The following is a 24,723-nucleotide window of genomic DNA, read 5'->3' as shown; positions in this document are numbered from 1 at the left end:
TCCATGCAACCATTCAGGGGATTTGGGCTAAGTCAGCCAGGGAGCTACACAGAAATCAATCAGGGACCAATGAGAGTCAAGGGGCTGTCTGAACAATGGCTGAGGTAGAGAAATTGGGTAAGTCAATTGCATGGATTGGAGGCAGAATGCTTGGATAGACTGGTGACAATAATTGGGAGGATGTGGAGGTGCTGGTGTCGGTGTGGGACAGGGGTGGACAAGGTCAGAAATCATACGACACCAGGTTATAGTCCAACAGGTTTATTTAAAAGCGCAAGCTTTCAAAGTCTCACTTCTTCTTCAGGTGTTAGTAAGGGAGGTAGTGTCAGACACAGAATTTATAAGTAAAAGATCAAAATGCCACACTGCTTATGAGGATGTGTTAAACAAACCTAAGATGCCATTAAATCATTAATCAGTCAGAAGGTTTTAGCTGATTAATATGTATATGTAAATCCCCAAATTCCTTTCAAGTCACTGTTGTGAGAGAACTAACATCACCTCCTAAAACTATGTGTCTTCATTTGCTAACCAACCTCCTGTGGGGACATCGTCTCAAGTCTCCTGGCAATCCAAGTATACTATTTACATTGGCTCCCCCCTTATCAATATATTAATAACACCCTTTTAAAAAAAGTTTCCAATTCGCAAATCCCTACTAACAATTTCCAGTCAGATCATTATTATCCAAGAGTCCATTTATCATATTCTTTATAATAGATTCTGATATTAACCCTGGAATTGTTGCAAGGTCTGTAGTTCCCAGTGTTCTGTCTCACTCCCTTCTTAATTTGTGGGGTAATGTTTGCTCGCTTCAAATTTGCAGGAACCATTCCTGCAAATTAATGATTGACTGACAGTGAGAAAACAGGGGAGGGCAGGAACAAATGGGTCATTCTCACGTTGACAGCCTGTGATTAGTGGGGCACTGCAATAATCAGTACTTGGGCCTTAGCTGTTTATAATATGCATCAGTAATTTAGATGTGGGGACCAAATGAAATATTTCCAAATTTGCGGATTTTACAAGATATAAAGTGGCTTCTGGAAGGTTCAATGAGTCGGCGAGAACATGGTGGTTGTAATATCATGTGGAAATATGACGTTATCTACTTGGTTTCGACTAACAAATGTGTAGAGTATTTCACAAACTGTGAGAGGTTGGAGAGTGTAGATGTACAAAGAGATCTAGATGTTTTTGTCACTGAAGGCTGAAATGCAGGGACAGCAGCTTTTAAGAAGTCTAATGAAATATTAGCCTTTACCGCAAGAATTTATGAGTACATGAATAGTAAAGTCCTGTTTCAATTGTGTTGAAGCTTGGTTAGACTTTGTCTGGAGTACTGTGTGCAGTTTTGGTCTCCTTACTACAGGAAAAATTCTATTATCACAGAAGAAGTGTAATGAAGGTTCACCAGACTTGTTCCCAGGATGGCTGGACTGTCCTATGAAGAAACACTGGGGAAACGGGACCTGCATTCTCTACAGCTTCTAAGAGGTGACTCCGTTTTAATCTAAACGATACTTCAAGGGATAAAAGCAGGACAGATGCAGACAAGATGTTTGTCCTAATCGATAAGTACAGAACTGGAGGAGCAATTTTAAAATAAGGTGGATGCCACTTGGGACTGAAAGGAACAGATTTTCTTTTGCTCAGAGTTTTGTGAATCATTTGATTTGTCTAACACAGAAGGCTAAGGAAGCGTGATAAATGACAGAGCAAGAGTAGTCTGAATGGCCGACTCCTGTCTCTATGTCACTTGATAGCTGCGTTCTCTCAATTTTAGTAAATAACTTTGCCAGTCAGCAAAAAGGCCCTTTAATTCCTCTATCTAGCATTTGGAAATTATCATGCAAGTATTCCAATATTTTGTCATTTACTTCACAGATATTTTCCTTTATTACAAATCTATGTGCTACCTTCTAAAATATCCTCAGGAAACCTAAATATAGCATTTTCATTGCATTGCCCTCATCTACACTTCCTGTTAATTCTTCAAAGTATTCAATAAGATTGTTTAAACATCTTCATTTGAGAAATTAATTGTGACTATTTTTTGATAATATATTCCTTGCATCATTTGATCTTGAAGATTCTAGGATCTCCCGAATTTCAGATATTAAATAAAATTAACATTTACTCTAATTCCCTTCCTGAAGATTGATATTAAATTCCACTGATACTATTCCCTTATTAATAACTTTTTAAAATATATATGTATTTGGAGACTAATATCTCTATATTTTCTCCCTAGCTTTCTTGAATGTCCACGAAAACCATGTCCTCAGGTTTTATTTGTTTTTTTTTCCTCTTTCTACTTTAATCATCAGAATATTCCCCTTGACCTTTATAGTTATTTCCTCTCTGATAATGTCTTCAATGGAAACAGAAGCAACATTCGTTGTCACTTCCCATTCAATATCATTGACTGTGAATTTATCACTCTTCTTCAATTGAAGAAGGTGGCAATACTGGTAAAATCAATACTTATTGCGCTTGCAACAATTTTATGATGACTGAGTGGCTTGCTAAGTCATTTCAGAGGGCAGCTTAAAGTGAAACACATTGCTGCAGTTCTGGAGTCAAAGATGGGTCAAACCATGTTGATAAACTTTGTTCCCTAAAGGACATCTGTGGACCAGATGAGATTTTATGACAATTCCTGTGAACAGCTTTATGTTCCAGATTTAATTAAAGTTTAAATTCCCATGTTACAATATGAACTTCTGTATCATAAATCCAGGCTGGTGAATGATGAACTGATTACCATAACTGATATAATACCTCAATTTTGATTATCAATCTGTACTGAGCTCATCCTTCAGTTGTCCTATTGTAAGACAATTAAGTTTTGATATCTTGGCTAATACATTCGTTTTAATACACACATAATCACGTACATTCTTGCTTCCCATCAGCAACTATGATCACATGGAATACAGGGAGAACTAGCCATTTGGATACAGAACTGGCTCGAAAATAGGAAACAGAAGGTGCTGGTGGAGGGTTGCCTTTCAGACCAGAGGCCTGTGGCCAACGGTGTGCTGCAAGGGTCGGTGCTGGGTTTTTTGTCATCGATATAAATGATTTGGATTTGAACAGAGGAGGCATAGTTAGTAAGTTCGCAGACAACACCAAAATTGGAGGTGTAATGGACAGTGAAGAAGGTTACCTCAGAGTACAACAGGATCTGGATCAGGTGGGCCAATTAGCCAAAGAGTGGCAAATGGTGTTTAATTCAGATAAATGTGAAGTGCTGCATTTTGGAAAGGCAAATCAGGGCAGGACTTGTACACTTAATGGTAAGGTCCTGGGGAATGTTCCTGAACAAACAGACCTTAGAGTGCAGAATCATAGTTCCTTGAAAGTAGAGCTGCAGGTAGATAGGATAGTGAAGAGGCATTAGGTCTGCTTGCCTTTATTGGTCAGAGCATTCAGTGTAGGAGTTGGGGGGTGATGTTGTGGTTGTACAGGACGTTGGTTAGGCCACTTTTGGAGAATTACGTGTGATTCCGGTCTCCATGTCAAAGGAAGGATGTTGTGAAACTTGAAAGGGTTCATAAATGTTGCCAGAGCTAGGGGGTTTGAGCTATAGGGAGAGGTTGAATAGGCTGGGGCTATATTCCCTGGAGGGTCAGAGGCCGAGAGGTGACCTTATAGAGGTTTATAAAATCATGAGAGGCATGGGCAGGGTAAATAGACAATGGATTTTCCCTAGGGTGGGGGAGTCCAAAACTAAAGGGCATAGTTTGAAGGTGAGAGGGGAAAGATTTAAAAAGGGACCTAAGGGGCAACTTTTTCAGGCAGAGGATAGTGCATGTATGGAATGAGCTGCCAGAAGAAATGGTGGAGGCTGGTACAATGACAACATTTAAAAGGCATCTGATGGGTATATGAATCGGAAGGGTTTAGAGGGATATGGGCCAAATGGGACTAGATTTATCTTGGATATCTTGTCAGAATGAATGAGTTGGATCAAAGAGTCTGCGTCTGTGCTGTACAGCTCGATGACTCTATATCCATCTGGACTGTTATTATGTAGTTCGGATTAAGGGGTAAATGATGCCTGTGTTGCCTCAATGATCTGCTACATTAGGTTCACCTTACCAAAATACAATTAGGAGAGGCACAATTAATGAGTAAGTGGAGTAAACTTTTCTTGCCAAGTTATCCAAGGAGACAAATAATGTCATAAATTAACTATTTATTGACTACAAAACAATAACTTGACCATATGAGCAATTAGTAAATATGACTGCCAAACTATCAAGTTGAATAGTGACAATTATGGAATAGAACTACGCAACAAAATAAACAGCAGAATGAATAAAAGGCAAATCAAATTGTGACACTAATTCAACAATAGTAGAATTGCTGACTTTTAAATTATGGTTAAGATCGGTGTCTAATGCTATTGCAAATTAGTAGTATTACTCTAAAAAGGGCACAACAGATAACTGACAACTTAATAGCCTGGCAGAACTAGTCCATTGGACAAAATAACATCTTTGTTTTACAGGTTTGAAAAGTTCTGGAGCTTATCCTTATGACTAAGCACTTGTGGTGCGATGAATGCCAGGAGGCCTGATTCAAGTCCCATCTGCTCCAGAGGTGAGTAGCATCATCTCTGAACACATCTACCCTTATAAGCATAGTAGTTAAGTGAATCCATTGTCTTGTCCAGAATGCTGGATTTGATTCCTGGAGTACTTAATTAATGAATGCCTTTGGTAGTGAGGATGTCTCTTCGAACTGGGCTACATTTTAGTGGCTATACTTTGATAGCTCTTATCTGAAGACAGAAGGGTCATGATTCACCATGATCTCTTAAACCGTCCTGTTGAGGTAAGCAGGCAAACCTTCATTTCAGTGACCACTGCCTTGGTGAATGCGCTTCATGGATAGGGCCTGCTGTGCCTTGGTCCTCATGCCTCTGTGCAGTTAGTCCCTCTGCAGTCTCAGCTTGATTTACTGCAAATGCAGAGGCACCAAAACTATAAGCCCCATCCCTGACACAGCCTTCCCATACTGGTGGGAGAGTAGGGGGGCTCCTCTTGGCGCTGAGGATGATTAGCATGGCTCAGGTTTCTAGAACGAGTATTAATTCAGTGTTAATAGCTCAAGTGGCCCATTGGAAAAGCTTCTGGCATACACATGGAATGTCCATGTTGCTACTCATTCCAGTATGGTGTGTCAAGTGGGAAATGTCAGAAGCAGCTAGAAACATACTCAGCACAATTTTCACACTTGAAAGCTTACGTAACACTGAAACCAGAAGTACATGGAGGCCAACTGACTGCCTCAGTCCATACCTTCTAATTGATTTTTGTCTCTACCCTTCTATTGGATTACATTCTATATGTTCCATGCAGTAAGAAGACCTAACATAATATGGTGCACAAACAATGCTGTTTTGCTATTTTAATAAACAACATTGATAACAACTGCAAGATAATAAAATGTGAGGCTGGATGAACACAGCAGCCAAGCAGCATCTCAGGAGCACAAAAGCTGACGTTTTGGGCCTGGACCCTTCATCAGAGATGCCTAACCTGAAGAAGTTACCCTCTTCCCTCCGGACCCTCTCTGATGAAGGGTCCAGGCCCGAAACGTCAGCTTTTGTGCTCCTGAGATGCTGCTTGGCCTGCTGTGTTCATCCAGCCTCACATTTTATTATCTTGGAATTCTCCAGCATCTGCAATTCCCATTATCATTGATAACAACTGACACATTTGATATTGCCTGATATATTAAATAAAATCAATTGATTCACTAATATAGCTCCTTACAGGATATGACTTTCAAGATGCAAGTGTTCAAGAATGCTAGATTATTATAGATACTGAAATACAGAAATTGCTGTCTGTCTCTAGAAAAACAAATGCTAGATTTGATGACTGAAGCATTTTTATCATTCACATACTGTAAAAGCAGAAACATTGAGTACAGTCAGCAGGCAAATGTTTGAATCACAGGTGCAGTTCCAGTCAAGCTCAACAAGCTTGTCACTGTACAGGACAAACCAGGCCATTTGACAGGCACAACATCCACAAGCATCATCCTGTCCCTCCACCACCAATGTTCAGTAGCAGCAGTGTGTACTATCTGCAAGATGCATGGCAGATAATCACCATAAGTCCTCAGACAGCACCTTCCAGACCCATAACCACTTTCATTTAAAGGCCTCAGGCGACATATACATGGATATACCACCAAGTGCAAGTTCTCCTCCAAGCCACTCATCATTCTGACATGAAAATATATACCTGTATCAAATGCTGGAATTCCCACCCTAACTGAATTGTGGGGACACCTAGAGCAGGTGGACTGCAGCGGTTCAAGGAGGCAACTCATGACCACCTTCTCAAGAGCAACTAGGGATGGGCAATAAAGTGCTGGCCGGTCGGCAATGCCGACGTCCAACAAGTGAATAAAAAAGAACAGCATTTGGTTCTGAATATTGATGATATTGCCAGTTCACCTGGGAAGTACCAACCAGTGCCACATCCATATGGCCACAGCTGATTTAGATGTACAAAAGGGCATAAGGAAGATTGGAACAGCAACAGCAATAGGAGATTTGATTGTATGAGGAACAGGCAAATGTTCCTGTAGCAGCAGACATGAATCCAAAATGATGTACTGCCTACCTGGTACCCCGACCAAGAATCAGTTGAATTGGCAGAGAAAAGTGGATACAAAAAAGTGTGAAGTAATTAATTTTAAAGGAAGAACACAGAAAAACAATATAAAAACACAGGGTATAATCTTTTAAGAGATGCTGGAGCAGAAGGATGTGTGCATAAATCAACATGATGTAATAAGATTAGTTGGGGGAGCAAATAATAAAGCATATAGCATACTGGGCTTTATCAATAAATAAATGGATTACCAAAATAAGAAAGCAATATTAAATGCCTATAAAGTATCTGTTTGCCTTCAACTGTTCTTCTAGTTCTGGCTATATATTTTGGGAAGAATGTAAGGCATCAGAAAGTGTACAGCAAAGATTCGTGAGAACATTTCTGGAGATGGGAAACTTCAGTTACATAGACAGATTGGAGGGCTTTGCAATGTACTCCTTGGAGAAGGGAAGATTAAAAGGAGGTTTAATAGGGATATTCAAAATCGTGAGAGACCTGGATAGAGTTTATAAAGAGAAACTATTCCCCTTAGAAGAAGGAATGACAGCCAGTAATTTGTGAGGATGAAACTACCAGGGGATACACAGTTTCAAGATTGCAACATTTGATTGTTTCAAACGTTAACACCATTCAATTTTGGCCAGAAGTAGAGGAGGAACTTATTGCAAGGTTTCCAAATGATTAGTCAGAGACAGTAGCAGGCTCCATGCTAGGAGTGTTGCAGTTAACTATGCTTTTGGGAAGGCACATTCTGTGTAAAGGACTTACTGAGAAATCAAGGGCAGTTGGATGGCTCTCTGATGTTATAACTTGTGACCAAGCTCTTGAAATTAGTATGCAGCTAAGTGTCAGAGTCAGGGCTCAAAAGTCTTAGGGAACCGAGTAAGTGGGAAGATTACTGGCTTTGTGTTAAAGCTGTCAGAAGATTGGTAGAAGCTTGGGAGTTTTAATATTTTAATAGAACCGGGAGAGGTGCTGAAAAGCACACAAGCAGTATTTGCTACATGCTGCTGAGCAAGACTGAACTTGGGGTAAAAACCTTGGGTGCAGGACTGGATCCGTGAGTTTAAATATTGATGTAGAGTTGGACTTCTGCTTATGGATGAGTACTTGAAAGTAGCTTAGAAGTCCTGGGGAGCTTAAACCCAGAAAGCAAACAGTTGTTGAGGCAATTCAAAATGGGATGGCAATTGAGAGGGAATTTTCAAGCCTGATCAGCAGAAGTGAAGAATTGTTATCCCTTGTGAAGTTTAAAAAGTTTTGGTGATCTACTGTGTCAATATCTGGGGGAACTATACCAGTACTTTCCCGATTTGTTAATTCTGGGAGTTAAAAATAAATTGTGCATGTATATCAGATTGTATTCTTGTTCTGAAGTTGTATAGTAAAGATGTTTAAGATAAAAAAGTGTGGATGAACACAGCAGGCCAAGCAGCATCTCAGGAGCACAAAAGCTGACGTTTCGGGCCTAGACCCTTCATCAGAGAGGGGGGAGGGGAGAGGGAACTGGAATAAATAGGGAGAGAGGGTGAGGCGGACCGAAGATGGAGAGAAAAGAAGATAGGTGGAGAGGAGAGTATAGGTGAGGTGGTAGGGAGGGGATAGGTCAGTCCAGGGAAGATGGACAGGTCAAAGAGGCGGGATGAGGTGGAAGATAGGAAATGGAGGTGCGGCTTGAGGTGGGAGGAAGGGATGGGTGAGAGGAAGAACAGGTTAGGGAAGCAGAGACAGGCTGGGCTGGTTTTGGGATGCAGTGGGGGAAGGGGAGATTTTGAAGCTTGTGAAGTCCACATTGATACCATTGGGCTGCAGGGTTCCCAAGTGGAATATGAGTTGCTGTTCCTGCAACCTTCGGGTGGCATCATTGTGGCACTGCAGGAGGCCCATGATGGACATGTCGTCTGAGGAATGGGAGGGGGAGTGGAAATGGTTCGCGATTGGGAGGCGCAGCTGTTTGTTGCGAACCGAGCGGAAGCGTTCTGCAAAGCGGTCCCCAAGCCTCCGCTCGGTTTCCCCAATGTAGAGGAAGCCACACAGGGTGCAATGGATACAATATACCACATTGGCAGATGTGCAGGTGAACATCTGCTTGATATGGAAGGTCATCTTGGGGCCTGGGGTGGGGGACAGTGAGGAGGTGTGAGGGCAAGTGTAGCACTTCCTGCTGTTGCAGGGAAGGTGCCAGGTGTGGTGGGGTTGGAGGGGACTGTGGAGCGAACAAGGGAGTCATGGAGAGAGTGGTCTCTCCAGAAGGCAGACAGGGGTGGGGATGGAAAAATAGCTTGGGCGGTTGGGTCGGATTGTAGACGGCAGAAGTGTCGGAGGATGATACGTTGTATCCGGAGGTTGGTGGGGTGGTATGTGAGAACGAGGGGGATCCTCTGGGGGCGGTTGTGGCGTGGGCGGGGTGTGAGGGATGTGTTGCGGGAAATGCGGGAGACGTGGTCAAGGGCGTTCTCAACCACCGCGGGGGGAAAGTTGCAGTACTTGAAGAACGTGGACATCTGGGATGTGCGGGAATGGAATGCCACATCCTGTCCTTGAGGAACGTGGACATCTGGGATGTGCAGGAGTGGAATGCCACATCCTGTCGTTGAAGAACGTGGACATCTGGGATGTGTGGGAACCCAGAAAACAAACAGTTGTTGAGGCAGTTCAAAATGGGATGGCAATTGAGAGGGAATTTTAAAGCCTGATCTGCAGAAGTGAAGAATTGTTATCGCTCGTGAGATTTAAAAAGTTTTGGTGATCTACTGTGTCACTATCTGGGGGAACTATACCAGTACTTACCCCATTTGTTATTTCTGGGAGTTAAAAATAAGTTGTGAATGTATATCAGATTGTATTCCTGTTCTGAAGTTGTATAGTAAAGATGTTTAAGATAACAAAGTGTGGAGCTGGATGAACACAGCAGGCCAAGCAGCATCCCCCCACTGCATCCCAAAACCAGCCCAGCCTGTCTCTGCTTCCCTAACCTGTTCTTCCTCTCACCCATCCCTTCCTCCCACCTCAAGCCGCAGCTCCATTTCCTACCAACCACCTCATCCCACCTCCTTGACCTATCCATCTTCCCTGGACTGACCTATCCCCTCCCTACCTCCTCACCTATACTCTCCTCTCTACCTATCTTCTTTTCTCTCCATCTTCGGTCTGCCTCCCCCTCTCACCCTATTTATTCCAGTTCCCTCTCCCCATCCCCCTCTCTGATGAAGGGTCTAAGCCCGAAACATCAGCTTTTGTGCTCCTGAGATGCTGCTTGGCCTGCTGTGTTCACCCGCTCCACACTTTGTTATCTTGGATTCTCCAGCATCTGCAGTTCCCATTATCACTAGTAAAGATGTTTGTTGTCTGTTCAAAATCATGGAATCTTGTGGCTTTATTCACTTAATATGCTCACTTGGACTCGCACCCTGGTTTACTTTTAAAAAAAGGCTATTGGCCCCTAGCCAAATTGTAACATGCCATTTGCCGATCTGATGTGAGATTCTAAAATATCTGAGAAAGGAGCAATATGTAGGACAATAAAGGCAAGTTGGGGTTGTGGCACAAAATAAATTTCTTCTTTCAACAGCCAGTACAGTCATGTTATTTTCATTGCTGCAGTACTTGGCATGTACAGGTATCTCAGGGCTGTTAGGGAGGGACTTCCAGGATTTTGACCCAGCAATAGTGCAGGGATGGAAATAATAATCCCAAGCAAGGATGGTGTGTGGCTTGGAGGGAAACCTGCAGGTAGTCATGCTCTCATGTTGTTGTAGGTGGTAGATGTCAGGGGTTTGGAATATGCCATTGGAAGAGCCTTGGTAAGTTATTGCAGCATATTCTTGTAGATAGGGCACACTGCTGCCACTGCGCATCAGTGGTGAAGAAGTGCACATTGAAGATGATGTATATGGTGCTAATCAACTGGGCTGATTTATTCTGGAATGGTGTTAAATGTCTTGAGTAATGTTGCAGCTGCGCTCCTTCAAGCATGTAGAGAGTATTTTTTCGCACTCGAAAGCTGCCGAATTCCCAGGCTCTGACTTTATCTTCCATTAGTATTCATATGGTGCATCTAGTCTGGTTGCTTAACAGTAACCACCATGTTTATGTGTGTGTGTGCGTGTGCGTGTGTGTGTGTGTGAGACATGCAAACATGGACATGCTCCGTGTCTGAGGTGTGACAAATGATGTTGAAAATTGTGTAATCATCAGCAAACATCCTCAGTTCTGCCATGACGGAGGGAAGGTCATTGATTGGGCAGCTGAAGATGGTTCAGCCTAGAACAATACCCTGAGGAAGTCCTGCAGAGATGTCCTGGAGCTGAGATGACTGATAGCACTTGAGCAATGGCAGAGATTTTTCATGCTGATCCTCATTGACTCCAATTTCACTAGGACTTGGTCAAGTGCTACTTTGATGCCAAAAGCAGTCACTCTTGCCATATCTTTGGATTTTAGCTCATTCCTCCAAGATGGGCCAAATTGTTTCCTTTTGAACTATTCTACAATTATTGTATGCATTCATAAGCACCTCACCTGAAAACTGAATGTTGATCTTTTCAATTTGCAGTGATCATCCAATCCTATGTGCAGTTGAATGAATTAATGGGCAGTGATTTAGAAAGATAGCTGAGTCCAAAATAACCGATTGGCCATGCCAGCATTAAGAATGGGTTGATTTCAGAATGTGTGCTTTTTGCATGATTCTGGCACATGCATACTGTATCTGTGCTGGCATCCTGAGAATCATGGTGTAGTGGATCTCATTGACAGAGTAGCCAGAGCCTTCTGACTGACATTTTGAAGAGTTTCAGGCTTTGCTGTGCAGCCAAATTTCACAGCCTAGAACTCAACTGCTGGCTGGGGATATAAATTATGTATCCTCTGAGCTACGACATACTCAGACAGACTGAGTGTTCCCTTCAAAGAACTCTTTTAAAACTCAAATATTCCCAGCACGACTATGAAAATATAGGGGTCATATCTCAGGGTAATTACATTTCATTCAGAGTGGAGACCTCAAGAGCTTTCTGCCTTTTTAAAGAGTTGAGGATGTTTATTGACACTGGCTAACATCCAGTACTGTACTTGGCTAAATAATTAACGGATTAACATTTAAAATAATGAGAATGGGAGTACAGACTGGAATCAAATTGTAGACCAGAGCTTTAAGTCACTGAATTACCTCTAACCACTTTATGCACTTCACAATTAAAATTGAGAATACAGTATTTATTTATTAGATTATGCATATACTTCAGTAAATAGAAATATACAAAGAAATGTTAAGGGTCAAATTAGCCATCTAGCCTAAACGTACATTCCTTTTTGCAATTTCAAGATGGTGGCAGAGTAGCAGCGCAGTGCCAGGGTTCCTGCCCAGAGCTCATCTGTTCCATGTACTTTTATCCTTTTTTTCCCTTCTTTCACAGTTTTCTTTTCTTACTTTAATCTACTAAACTTCTGTGGAGAGTGAGTTTGTGCATTACAGAGGAGATCAGTGCATGGGAGCAAGCCATTGCGAAGAAGGTGAGCCCATTATGGCGGTGAGAGAGGGTTCCCACCATTTGTGGTGGCAGCGAGCGCAGGGATGAACGAACTCACCTCCTCGTGCGAGAGTGAACTTGGTCGTGGAGGCAGTGGTGGCAACGGCATTTGCGGATTTGCTAGGCCTGGAGCGTGGCAGCTGTGGGGGCCTGGATTAGGACTTTTGCTGTTGGAGATCAAGCCCAATGCAGGAAGAGCGAGCCCAGTACAGCAATGAGGGGAGGTCCCCTGGCATCTGAGGCAGCGACAAGAGCAGGCAGCCTGAGGTCTTCCAGAGAGCGGGCCAAAGTGGAGGAGATTGAGCCCTTGTAGGCAGTAAAAGCTCAACATGGCTAAGCACTTAAGAAAGACTGTTGAACTTTTAACTTTATTTCTTTATTTTTCTATTTTATACTAAGAGTGACTGTAATGTTTGACTTTTAACTTTGTTTTGTTATTTTTCTAGTTTGTAGCTAAGATTTTGTACCTAGGTTCCTTTGTACTTAAGACGGTGCTAGGAATAGCAACATTGTACACTTTTCATTGTACTTGAATATCCGTGATAATATAACCTAATTCTAGTTCCTAAACTCTTACAGTATGTTTTCTTCAACACCCATCCTTTTCATTTGACAATGGAATTTTCAAACAAGTGCATGGTTGAGAATTTCTCAGTTTTACCAACTATTCTGTAACCACTCCTTCATTTAGTTTCTAAAATAACAATTTATCAAACCAACAGGAAATGCCCATCACTGTTTACTTCATCGTAACTCTTTATAATTGGGTAGATCTCTATTCGGTGCAGTGTTCAAATACGTCAGTGCCAATGAATCTAGATACAAAACTAACTTATCTGACCTGTGCAGCTGAACTTGTGATAAAAGTGCATAACATGTTACTATCATTTGGGAATATTAGAGTTTTAAAAATGTGGCATATGGATTTTGTTAACATTTTCTTGAATGTAACTTCTCTTAAGAGGCTAGGAAATTATTTGAAAGAGTGAGCTAAATATATCATTCATAAGAAAGTATTTGATTTAGTTAACAGCCTTACAGGACATCTGTGATGTTAACTGATAAAATATTTTTACTGTTGATTTTGTAACAATTGGAGAAAACAAGGGCCACTTGTTAAGTTTGGCTTCAGGTAAATGAAATCAAGCTTTCAGTTCAGAAAGACAGTCACCTGGTAGAAGGGTTTTGGTCTGTGATATCTCCAAGCTTTCTAATTGTACAGAAGATTTCAAGTCATCATAACTGAAAAATCATTGAAGCAAGCAGACCTGGAAAGAAGTTGTAAGCTTATCTCAGTATTCCAAGAGGAGAACTGGAAAGAGTCAGTCAAGTAAGAAATTAAAGAGTTAAGATAGTCCTTCAAGATTGAGCATCTGCAAAGGATATTGGTGGGAAAAATGTTGCAATTTTGTTTTACTGTTTATATGAAGATCTTTCTATGCAATCACATATATAGCCTTGAATTCCTTTTGTATAATAAATTTGTGTTCTTATATTGAAGAACACTAACACCCTCATGTGACTAGGTTCAACAAATGACCACCATGGGAAATAACTGCAGAAATTGAACTTGTGGTCTATCAGGTTTAACTCTGGGATCTAACTTGTCCAATATTACTATTAGCAGAAAACATAACACCTTTTAACATTCAAAATTTGTAGAAGTCTCTCTTATCCCCCAAATCTTCTGAGGGCATTGTCAGCTCTCTGCTTAATTGCTAACAGGAAAGTATTACCTGGTGCTTATACACGTTGGCATGAAAACTTGATGCTATGTGAAAGTCATAGAATCATAGAATCCCAACAGCATGGAATCAGGCCACTTGATCCGTTGAGTCCGCACCAGCCCTCCGAAGAGCATCTCACCCGGACCCAACATCTACTCTATCCCTGCATATCCCATGGCTAATCTACCTAGCCTACACATCCCTAGACACTGTGGGCAATTTAGCCTGGCCAGCCCACCTAACCTGCACAGCTTTGGACAGTGGGAGGAAACCGGGGCACCCACAGAAACCCACCAGTCATGGGGACAATGTGCAAAATCCACACAGCAAGTTGCCAGAGACTGGAATCAGACTTGGGTCCATGGCATTGTGAGGTAGCAGTGCTAACCACTGAACCATTCTCCCACAATTCTTAGTATTGCCCTCTGAGAACATTCTAGGTTTTAGAGCTATTACTGCAATATCATTGAATTAGCTGGTGCTGTCATTACCACAGGCTTCACTACACCTCTAGCCCAGGTAAGTTTTCTAATTTTCTTTTCTTCAGGTCTGTTGCTGATGTCTTCTCCTTGCAAATTTTGGTCTGTAGCTCCAAATTTGCATTCAGGTCTCTGCCTTGCCAATAGTAATTGTTATTTGGTTCTCAGGAGTTTTATTCACACACTATTATTCATGACATTGATCTCAGTAATTCAGCTCTCTCACACTTGTTACTGTTGTTTCTGCACGCACAGTCTTGATGGTATGGACTGCTGACATTCATTATCTTCTACATCGTCATGGAATTAATATCTACCTTACCAGCAAAGTCATTGTCTTCAGTCCCCAGTCACAAGGTTTACTTCTCAGTCAAAAATTAACACTCCCTCATTTATCACTGTTTCAAACTTGTCACAAACACCATGCCCTAATGGAGCCTGATTAGAACATCTAGCCTTGTATCTTTTCCATCCCCAAGGCACCATTAATTTCTCCTTCTGTTAAGTCACAGACTTCTGCTCCTGGCTTGGTTAATCTGCTGTTGAAACTTCAAGTATGTTTTAGTTATCTTTAATATAACTATTCCAATGTTGTCTTATCCAGCCCTCCACTTTTCTTCATACAAGAACTAGAACTCTGCTAAAATGCTGCTGCCCACATTCCATCGTCATCATCTTTGTACATGCATTCCTGTTGGTCCACCAGTGACTCAAATTTAAAGTCTCATATACACATTCAAATCCTTCCTTGGATTTACCCTTCTCAAACTCTGCTACCTGTTAAGCTACAAAACCTTCTGAAAACTGCATCTTACATGATCACTCTTGTTCCATCTTCATTGGATGCCATATCATTACATATTTCAGTCCTCTCTCATTCGTGTTTTTGGTCAATCTGAAAATTTCCTTCTTTGATTCAACAGCAACTTCAGTCTGCATTCCTTCTCACCCGTGTTTGGACAATTCATGTTATTAAAAGCACTACGTGATGGTAGAGGTCATAATTTAGTGATGCTGTCCAGAAGGAAGCTACACATTGCCCCACTGGTAGTATTGCTGCCACCAGGAGCGCCTGTCTGACATCTTAATTATAGCAGATAGCTTACTAGCAAGCCTATTTTCTTCAAATGGCTGATTTTAACTAAAAGGTGGATGAGAATATAAAATCCAATAGCAAAATACTGCAGAGAATGAAAATCCAAAATAAAGACAAAACATGTCAGAAAAACCAAGTGGGCATGTCAGAATATTTTGAGAAAGAAATGGAGTGCACCTTCCAGGTCTGTGACCTACTAATAGACTGGAGTGGAAGTCAGAAGAGATGAAAAATATAAAAGAAAGGGCAATGAGAAAACATAAGGGATGATGCACAAAAAGTTGGTGAAAATTTGAGAACCAACTTTCGAAAGCTTTCTAAAGGTTTGAAAAAACTTGCAGTTCGTTTAAAAATAAAGCAGTGCTTGATATTTCATTCTGTCTGTTGCTTGGCTTTGGGCTGTGGGTGGTTATGGGTTGAATAGAGTGATACACATCGGCATTGAGGCTAGAGAAGACCAGGGCATGAGTAGAGGGGTAAAGTTTGACATGGGGGGTATAAAGAGTCATGGAGTGCATGGAGGAGCATAGGTTGACATATGTTGGAAGGAAAATGGGACTGGGTGGGGAGGTGAGATTGAGTGAGAATTGAGAGGAGAAGCTATTGTTCTTTAGTCAACTGCAGCCAAGTGTTGACACAGAAGTACATCTTTCCTAGAGCCCAAGTCCGCAAGGCAATCAAACTCTTTCTAGGATAGGGTAGCAAGCCTGACTTTAGCTACCATTTTAGGAAGGAAAATCAGAAGATCCAGGGCAACATTTCCCATAACATGTTTGAAGAACTGGGAATTGACTCGAATCTGTTCTCACCACCAGGGATCAAAATTTATGCTTATGTTCAGAAGAATTGACTTTATGTTATTAAAGTAATTAAAGCTAGATTTCTTTGTTATCATGTAACTATCAGTTGTGGAAATCTCTGTCAGTGTTCAACTATGTATTGTAATTCGTAATATGTAAGACATTTTAATTGTTGGCTTAACGCAAATAATAACAGCCACCTATATATTAGTTAAAAGAAAACAGGATATAGAGAAACAGTATTTAAATAATCACTTTATCCTTCCCAGCCAACAAAGTTACAATAAAGAAAAGCAGTGTGTGTTTCAAACAAGTCTAATTTGTAATTGCGAAATATTGGAAAACCATTATTATGGCATTTAAGTACTTCTTTAATCAAAGAAGAAAATTTTGCTGTCAAGTACAGAAAGGCAATTGATTGTGCTTCATCTGATTTAATTTATGCACTACTCTAATTGCCAAAAAAATCCTGCAGTTCTCTTGCACAAATAAAAATAGCCCTTGATGATTTGAAACTGAAATTTCTAAATCTATATTCTGAACACGTAGCAGAAAATCTGCAGAAGCTGTTAGATCTCCCAGGTAATGACTGAAAGAGCTTTGCTATCTGCCTCTCCTTCCTCAATATTTTATCACGACTTTTTTGTTTCAAATCAAATTATAACATACAGTGAGCTCTGTTATAGCAACCACTTTGTTCTAAAATCAAAGGCCAAGTCTGTAAGACATAGGTCTCTAAACATATTCTACCATTTAAAATCATTATTTATTTAGTCAATTAATCTGTCCAAGGATGTTTGAAATATCTCTGGAGCAGGTGAGACTCAAACCTGGGCCTGTCTGGTTTAGAGTTAGGGATACTACCACCATGCCACAAGAACCCCATCCAAATGGTCACATGGGTCATCAATGCCCTAAGCTCAACTTTTCCATCAATTCTTCCTAACGCTTGATTCCCTGACAGTTTGAAAAACCTTTCTATCTTCGCCTTAAATGTATTGCAACAATGAAGCATCCACAACCATTCTGTAGTGCAGTGGTAGTGTCCCTAATTCTGGGCCAGGAGTCTCAGGTTTATGTCACACCTGCCCCAGATGTGTAACAAGGTGCGTAAACAAGTGGATTGAAAAATTTCACAATTCTCTTGAATGCAGAATACACTGAGTCGCAAATATCTAGAACCTAGTGACTGATATGTCCTGATCTGCCATTGGCCTAGAACAAGTGTTATCTCATCCTAAACTGCACCATTAATTTTCAGACCAGATTGGCACATTTAGTGTCCATTTTCCAATCAACCTGTTGAGAGATGTTCTGGCATATCTCTAGAACATGTGGAATTTGACCTTGGGCCTCCGAGTAAAGCAATATGGACACTACCAGAGCACTATATGAGACCATAATTAGCAGTGTACGATACTTTTAAGTAATGTACCAATTATTAATTCAATTCCAATCAATATTTTTGACCCAGCATGTGAATAAATTTAACTGTTGAGTTTCACGTAGTAAACTGTTTTACGGAATTTAAAATACATATTTTAAATCCAAAATAATCTTACTTTCCTTTTGTCTGTCTGCCTTAATTCAATCATTACTTATCTTTATCTCTCTTTTTGTAGCTGATGGGTCTTGAATTCACTTTTCTTCTGTGTCATTCCTGAATCCTTACATCTCAATTTGTTAAGGAGTTATACTGTTAGTCTCAAAGGCTCTAGATGCCCCCCTACAAATTCACACTTCCAGCAAGTTAAATCTAAAAAATCTCTGAGTTGAAGGAGGCAAAAAGATTCCAACTAAATGTCTAGGAAGCATGATGTCTCACTTATATGACATTTTATACTTTACCATGATTATAGGCCTTGGGCCAAATCTTGCTGAAAACCTTATTTTCTATAGATTGTTCAGCTGTTCATTGTAAAGAAAGCATTTTGCTGTTTGCCTTCTGTTTTGTTTAAAAGGGCTTGAGGAATAGTGTAGGTGGATGTTTCTAGTATTGACTTCACTGTCAACTAATTTTCCCTGTGATTTCTGTTTCAGGAGCAATGTGTTTGTTTTGAATCCAACAATACATAGCCACTGTTTTTTGAACGATGTCTATTTCTGTTTCTAATTTACAGCATCTGCAGTCCTTTCAGTTTTTAATACACAGCCACTCCTTTATTACATTCACTATTTATCAATTTGCTGGAGTTAGAATTATTTTTCACTCACTTATTGTAATGAAACTCACAGAGGTAGTGTGGAACAATACTAGGATCATATTTATCACAAATGCTGCTCTCAAAAATCATAATTATCTCTGCTTCCATAGAATAGGGCAAGGAAGACCACTTTTCTTAGAATAGAAAAAGGTGGAGGATCAATTTCCAAGAGGTTTCCCCGATCTCCAACTTTGTTGGAAGGAAAACATAAATCCTGGAGCAACAGTGAAATAACCATTTACTCTGCGTCTCTCAGCTTCCATCGACAGAAAAACAGGAAATCAAAAGATAAATAAGGAAACCTACAGGTGTCTGACTCCATTGAAGTGAAACCGATACAATATTACATAGATTCCCAGTGGTAATATCAATTGGGTCAGCGGAGGTACTCTTTCCTCAGAACCAAAAGGTTCTTGGTTCATTGAGATTTATAGGATTCTTAATGGGCCAGCAATGAAGAGCCCCCGGCTAGTGTTGTGGGGACATGAGTTTGAATCCCACCAGAGCAGTTGATAAAACTTAAATTCAATAAGATTCTGGAATAGTGGGACTTTGTGACGACTGTCGATTGTCATAAAAACCCATCTGGTTCACTAATGTCATTTAGGGAAGGAAATCTGCCATCATTAACTGGTCTAAACTGCATGTGACTCTGTACCTGCAGCTATGTAGTTGACGCTTAAAGCATTATGGATAATATATAGTGACCTCGCCAGGGACAGCTACTGCCCAACAATGTTTTTTTTAAAATACACTGGTGGAATTGGGTGACCCATAGCAGACAAAATTTAAAACAGATATGTACAAAACCATACTTCTTCAAAGGAAGAATGAGGAGAGGCAATATAAAATAAAAAAGCACATTTCTAAACAGAGAAACCTGGAGGTCAATAGAATGGTTTCACAGAGGCCTGTATCCCAAGTCACCCTTTATTTGTACAATCATAGAACTGTCCATTGGTCTGGCTTCCTCTGAGCCAGCTCTCAGAGCAGAACCTCTGACACAAAACAGAAGTTGCCATTAAAGGCCAATTGGTCTGGCAGCATCTGTGAAGAGAAATTAGAGTTAACATTTTGGGTCTGATGACCCTTCTTCAGAACCTTTAATCAGAACCCTTCCCTTTCAGAGGAAGGGTCACTGGACCCGAAACATTAACTCTGATTTCTCTTCACAGATGTTGCCAGATCTGCTGAGCTTTCACAGCAATTTCTGCTTTTGTTTCTGATTTACAGCATCTGCAGTTCTTTTAACCTTTAATTCAGAACCTCTGACACCCCTGTTTATATCTGTCAGCCAGGGCCCCCGATTGGACCAGGTTAACAGCCCCAATCAGGGAACTCATATTTCATGTGGCCCACCTGGCTGACTTCATTACAATGATTACAGGAAATGTGCATAAAATATTGCAAATAGCATAGCCCATTGAGAAAGCAATTCAAAAGATATCCTGAATCTTGGTTATATAAACAAAACTATTGAGTACAAAAGCAAGGACATCATGATGAATCATTTAAAACAACGCTTCAGTTTCAAGTCCAGTATTGCGCCAGTTCTAGACAAACTCCTTTAGGAAGGCTAAAGAGGTTATAGGAAAGACTAATGAGAATGGTTGTGGATTGAAGAAGTTGGAATGAGTTTACTTATGCATAAGAAGATTGAGAGCAGGTTCGATTGATATTTTCAACTTCATGAAGTCTCTGCTCTAATTACCAAGGAAGAAATCTTTCTCATGGGCAGAAGGCACTGAGAACCAAACGACGGCTTTAAAATGGGGGGAGAGATGAAACAAGGAAAATGTGAGGAGAAATCTTTGTTTAAACACCTGAGAGGGCGTGAGAAGTCGAGTTAATCATGACTTTTAAAAATGAGAAACTGGAAAGCAAAAAGTGGAGGTATGTAGAAAGATGGTGGTTTGAGACAAAATAAATTGTTCCCACAAAAGGTAACACAGAGCCAATGAGCCTAAGGGCCTCCATCCATGCTGTAACCATCCAATTATTCTCTGATTCTATCATCTATTTGAAATGACAGCACCCCAGCACAGCTGTCCTCCTACAGAGTATCAGCTACTTTTTTTTGTACTCATGTCTCTGAACTGGAATTTGGCTCTTTTCTGACTCAGAGGAAAGAGTCTTATTAACTGAGGTGTGGCTAACATTGCAAAGAAATTAAAACATACAATCTGATTACTGTCAGAAAATGCATTGGCATTATATAATGGTGCACCAACGCAGCGTGCCACAGAGTTATGAGTCTAGTGCCTTATACAGCCAAAGTCTTTGTCTCAGCTTAGCAGCAGTGCTTAGAATGGCCAATCACAATCATATAAGGCAGATAGAAGCTAAGTGCAAGATACTGTCAGATTATTCTTGCACTAGACTCTGAAATACAAACATCAGTGTCTTTATTTCTATTTGCAAACAATGCAGAAATAAAATGTAAAACAATGTCTCCCTGAAACAATAACTGATAATGCTCTGCTGAGGAATCACTCAACATGTGCAGTATTTCATACCTGAGACAGTCAAGTCTTGTGTCACTACTGCCATACATCTTTCTTTTACATTAGGCTGCTCTACTGAATGCAGTAAGTGTACTGCATGACATTTTAATACCTAAATTCAAGGTGAAAGCACAATACCTGGAGTCTTCTTGACATTCAGAGAGCTTGAACATCAAACCTCTCAATAATATTAAAATTGTTCAAATTATCAACAATTTTTTATGGTGATAAAACAAAATTTGTACGTATGAGCTAATCATTCCACTTTTTTCATTATACCTTAATTGTGATGATAAAGAATGGACTAGATTTTGTGGTGAACAACAGTAGTCCTGGTCGCAATAAAAATTTGGCAGGCTACTCAAATGTGGAACACATCACAGTTGAAGCTAATCATACACTCATCTCACACTGATTCCTGATAGCAACATATCTGTCAAAGATTAACAATCAAAACTAAGTTCCCCAGCTAATTAGTTAGCAACCTCGGGGAAAGGACTCTGCAGCAACACCATTAGTAACCAAATTAAGACTTTTATAACTTGTACAGTTTATTGACATAACACAATGCAGAAATCACAGGTCTTACTGCTATCATTGAAGCAAATTTGTGGAATGAAACACCAATGGCACAATTCTTAGAACTTTAATGTCTCTTTTGACTAATCATTACCTCAGAGTATTGCACAGCTTCTTTGTAGTTAATACCAAGATGGATCCCATACATTACTCTAAGGTATGTTCCATATAATTGAAATGAATACAGTCCAGTTATTTTAACTATGTGAATTTCATAATGGATCATTTTTCACCTTCTTAAATTGATTTTTACGCAACAGGAAGGAAGTGTTATCAGATCTCAGTGCCACTCTTAAGGATGTCATTTGTAATTTCATTTCCCTTTTTACTATGGAACTAATGATTTATTAATGAATTCATTTCAGGGAATGGTATAAGAACACATGGTTTTGAAATGTGTAATTTCTAAATTACAATTTACATTAATAGACAGAGAAAAATCTAGCATTCTCCAGCTTACATTGAAGAATATTACTCCACTGAGTGAAGGTGACTTCTTCAGTGCAATTTTTTTTCTCCCTCTCAGAACCTTCTCATTTTGTTGGAAAATCACAATGCACAATCCCACCAGATGGCATGTCGGACGTATTGCATTGAGTTTCCCATTTCCACTGAGTTTTTTTTTAATCTCCTTTTCTAAAGATGATGAGTCATAGCAAGGTTTGGTTCTGAGGCTGTAAAGTGCATTGTCCAATGTATAAGCCTAGGTGGCAAGTGCCAGCAGATTTTGGACAGTGTACCACTACACTGCATTATTGCTCCTCATCTAACACAGCACCAAGTTATTTTTCAGTGGAGATCACAATTTGATGTCGCAGCTATTAAGTAATTTCAGCACTCCCTCATTCAGCGAATGATGAAAGCTAATTGCACTGTCCTATCCATTGCCTCATCTGATACCAACAGCTAACTCAGCATAAACCAGACATCACATCTTAGATCTCAGAATTCTTAAACACATAATGAGTCAATTACTCAGCATAACAGCACTTAGTTTGACAGAAATGATGAGGAATAGATTTGCATTATTGCATGATGTTGACAGGACAGTAAGCCATGTTTCACATTGTCAAATCTCTTCCATTCTCCAGTAAAACAAAATTGACAGAACACCAGCGTTTCATTTTGCGCAGAAAAACTAATCTCCCCTTTGTATTCACAACAACTACGAAACACACAGTTCACAGATTATTTTCAGTAAAAGAGCAGGTTATCCCCTGCTTCACCATTCAAGATAACAAGGCCCAGTGACATAATAAATTTGATTAACGTACCTTGTATTGGAAAAGGAATAATCCACAAAATAGACTGTAAATATCTGCTGTTAATAGAGAGAGGTTGACAGCAGTGGCACTACTTCGTTTCATGACTACAGGCATGAAGCTGTATAGACCAAACATACAGGCACTGAAACCAATGTACAGCAGTCCTGGAGAAAAGAGCAGAAAAAGACATTAGGGTGTTTTCCAAAGAGAAAAGGAAACATAATTGGTGCCGTTTCAAAGCTCTTAAAACATAGCTAAAGCTGTGAATTTCAATGATCCGTTCAGTGGATGCTGTCAGATTACTTAATTAGTAGTTCCAATTTGATGATTATAATCCAAAGGGCGTAACCAGTGATACAAAACAGAAAACTCACAATTTGAGGACATGTTGTGGATTCCAATGGGACTGTTTCAGATTTAATGAGGGAAAAATAACTAAAAGATATATGCTTCATTTTGCTATTCAAAATTTAGGTTTCTTTTCCCATCATATTCTCAATGCCCAGGTAATCACCTGACTCATCATTCAGTATCACTTTTATAACTGAATGCTTCTCAAATGTTTCCAGCTTAATTTTGCTTATTAGCTTTCTCTTGTTATTTTGCAAATAGTTATTGATTAGGAATCTAAAAGCACGCATCAAGGGTAAATAGGTCATGTAGTCATTGAAATTACTAACATTAAAATAGATGACAAACTGTCACTAACATTAAAATGTATACTCTTGCATTAAGATTGATATTTAGGCATGATTACTTGTAATGGATGAGATTAAAATGCTGCTATGACAAGATTTTAAAAACTTCAAAAGGAAGAAAAATCTGATCAAATATTTTTCAAATTTCTACTCTTTAAATTTGTAAACTTGTTTTTCTCAGAACCATAAGTTTATGTTGTTAAATATTAAAAAATAGGAGATATTTACTTACAAAGTTTCTATACAGCAGCCAAGTTTTGTAAAAAAAAAATGAACAACACTTTCAGTCAAATGAGTGGCAACCCTACCATAGTCTTGAAGTAAATTTTCATCTCTGTTCTTTTACTTGTGAAATGTGGGTGTTAATGGAGAGGTCAAAATTTGTTGCTTAATTACCCTTTAACTGAATAGTATTCAAGGCCATTTCAGTGGACAGTTAACAGTCACCTATATGTATGTAGAGTTGCATATAGGCCTGACTAGGTAAGGATAAAAGATTTCCTTCCCAATGTTAGTGAACTCAATGTGCTTTTATTAAACAATTGATAGTAGTTTCATGGCCACAATTACTGAGACTAGCTTTACTTTCCAGACATTATTAATTTAAATTCCATCATCTACCATGGTGGGATTTGGACCCCATGTCACCAGCACAGTAGCATGGCCTCTGAATTACCAAGCTAATGCCATTATCACTGCAACACTATCTCCTTTGGATAACTACAGACTTGGGAAGCTTTGTGTCTTTCACTTCTGGGATGTCACCTTGTATTCAGGCCTAATTGATATGTTGAAAAGTCTCAGCTTTCTGCTTTTTGCAAAGATTCCATACAAAATTAATTGGGCATTTTCAGGATAATTCCTAGTCAGAGAAAAGAAAAGCTCAATTTTTAATTCAGCAATTGGCAATCTTATTTGTAATGAAACATATAGGAAAATGAGAGCTGATACATTGGTCAAGAATGGAGAGGCTGCTCGAGTCTGAATCAACCCTAATGTTCACTGTGGAGCCAGGAACACGTCACTCGACTAGACAATGTGTAGTGGTAATATCATTGGATTAGTAATCTACAGGACGAGGTTAATGCTGTAGCAGCAATGATTTAAATCCCACCACAGTAGTTGACAGATTTACAGTTCAATTAATAAATCTGGATTTGGAAATGAGAAGCAGTGACCACAAAATGACTGCTGTA

The 24,723-nt window shown here is 39.8% G+C and overlaps 1 protein-coding gene across 1 annotated transcript in view; it reads right to left on the bottom strand.

Annotated features, from left to right (window-relative positions):
• slc35f1 (solute carrier family 35 member F1) overlaps window positions 1-24,723 on the bottom strand; it is a 422,044-nt gene that overhangs the window by 3,411 nt on the left and 393,910 nt on the right. The window contains exon 7 of the mRNA XM_048531060.2: window positions 22,839-22,993. Within this exon, the coding sequence (XP_048387017.1) occupies window positions 22,839-22,993 (155 nt within the window). The remainder of the gene's footprint in view (window positions 1-22,838; window positions 22,994-24,723) is intronic.

This window comes from Stegostoma tigrinum, chromosome 4, assembly GCF_030684315.1.
Source record: "Stegostoma tigrinum isolate sSteTig4 chromosome 4, sSteTig4.hap1, whole genome shotgun sequence".
Lineage (NCBI taxonomy): Eukaryota > Metazoa > Chordata > Chondrichthyes > Orectolobiformes > Stegostomatidae > Stegostoma > Stegostoma tigrinum.
The sequence above is the reverse complement of the archived record's forward strand: the minus strand, read 5'-3'. Positions and strand labels throughout refer to the sequence as shown.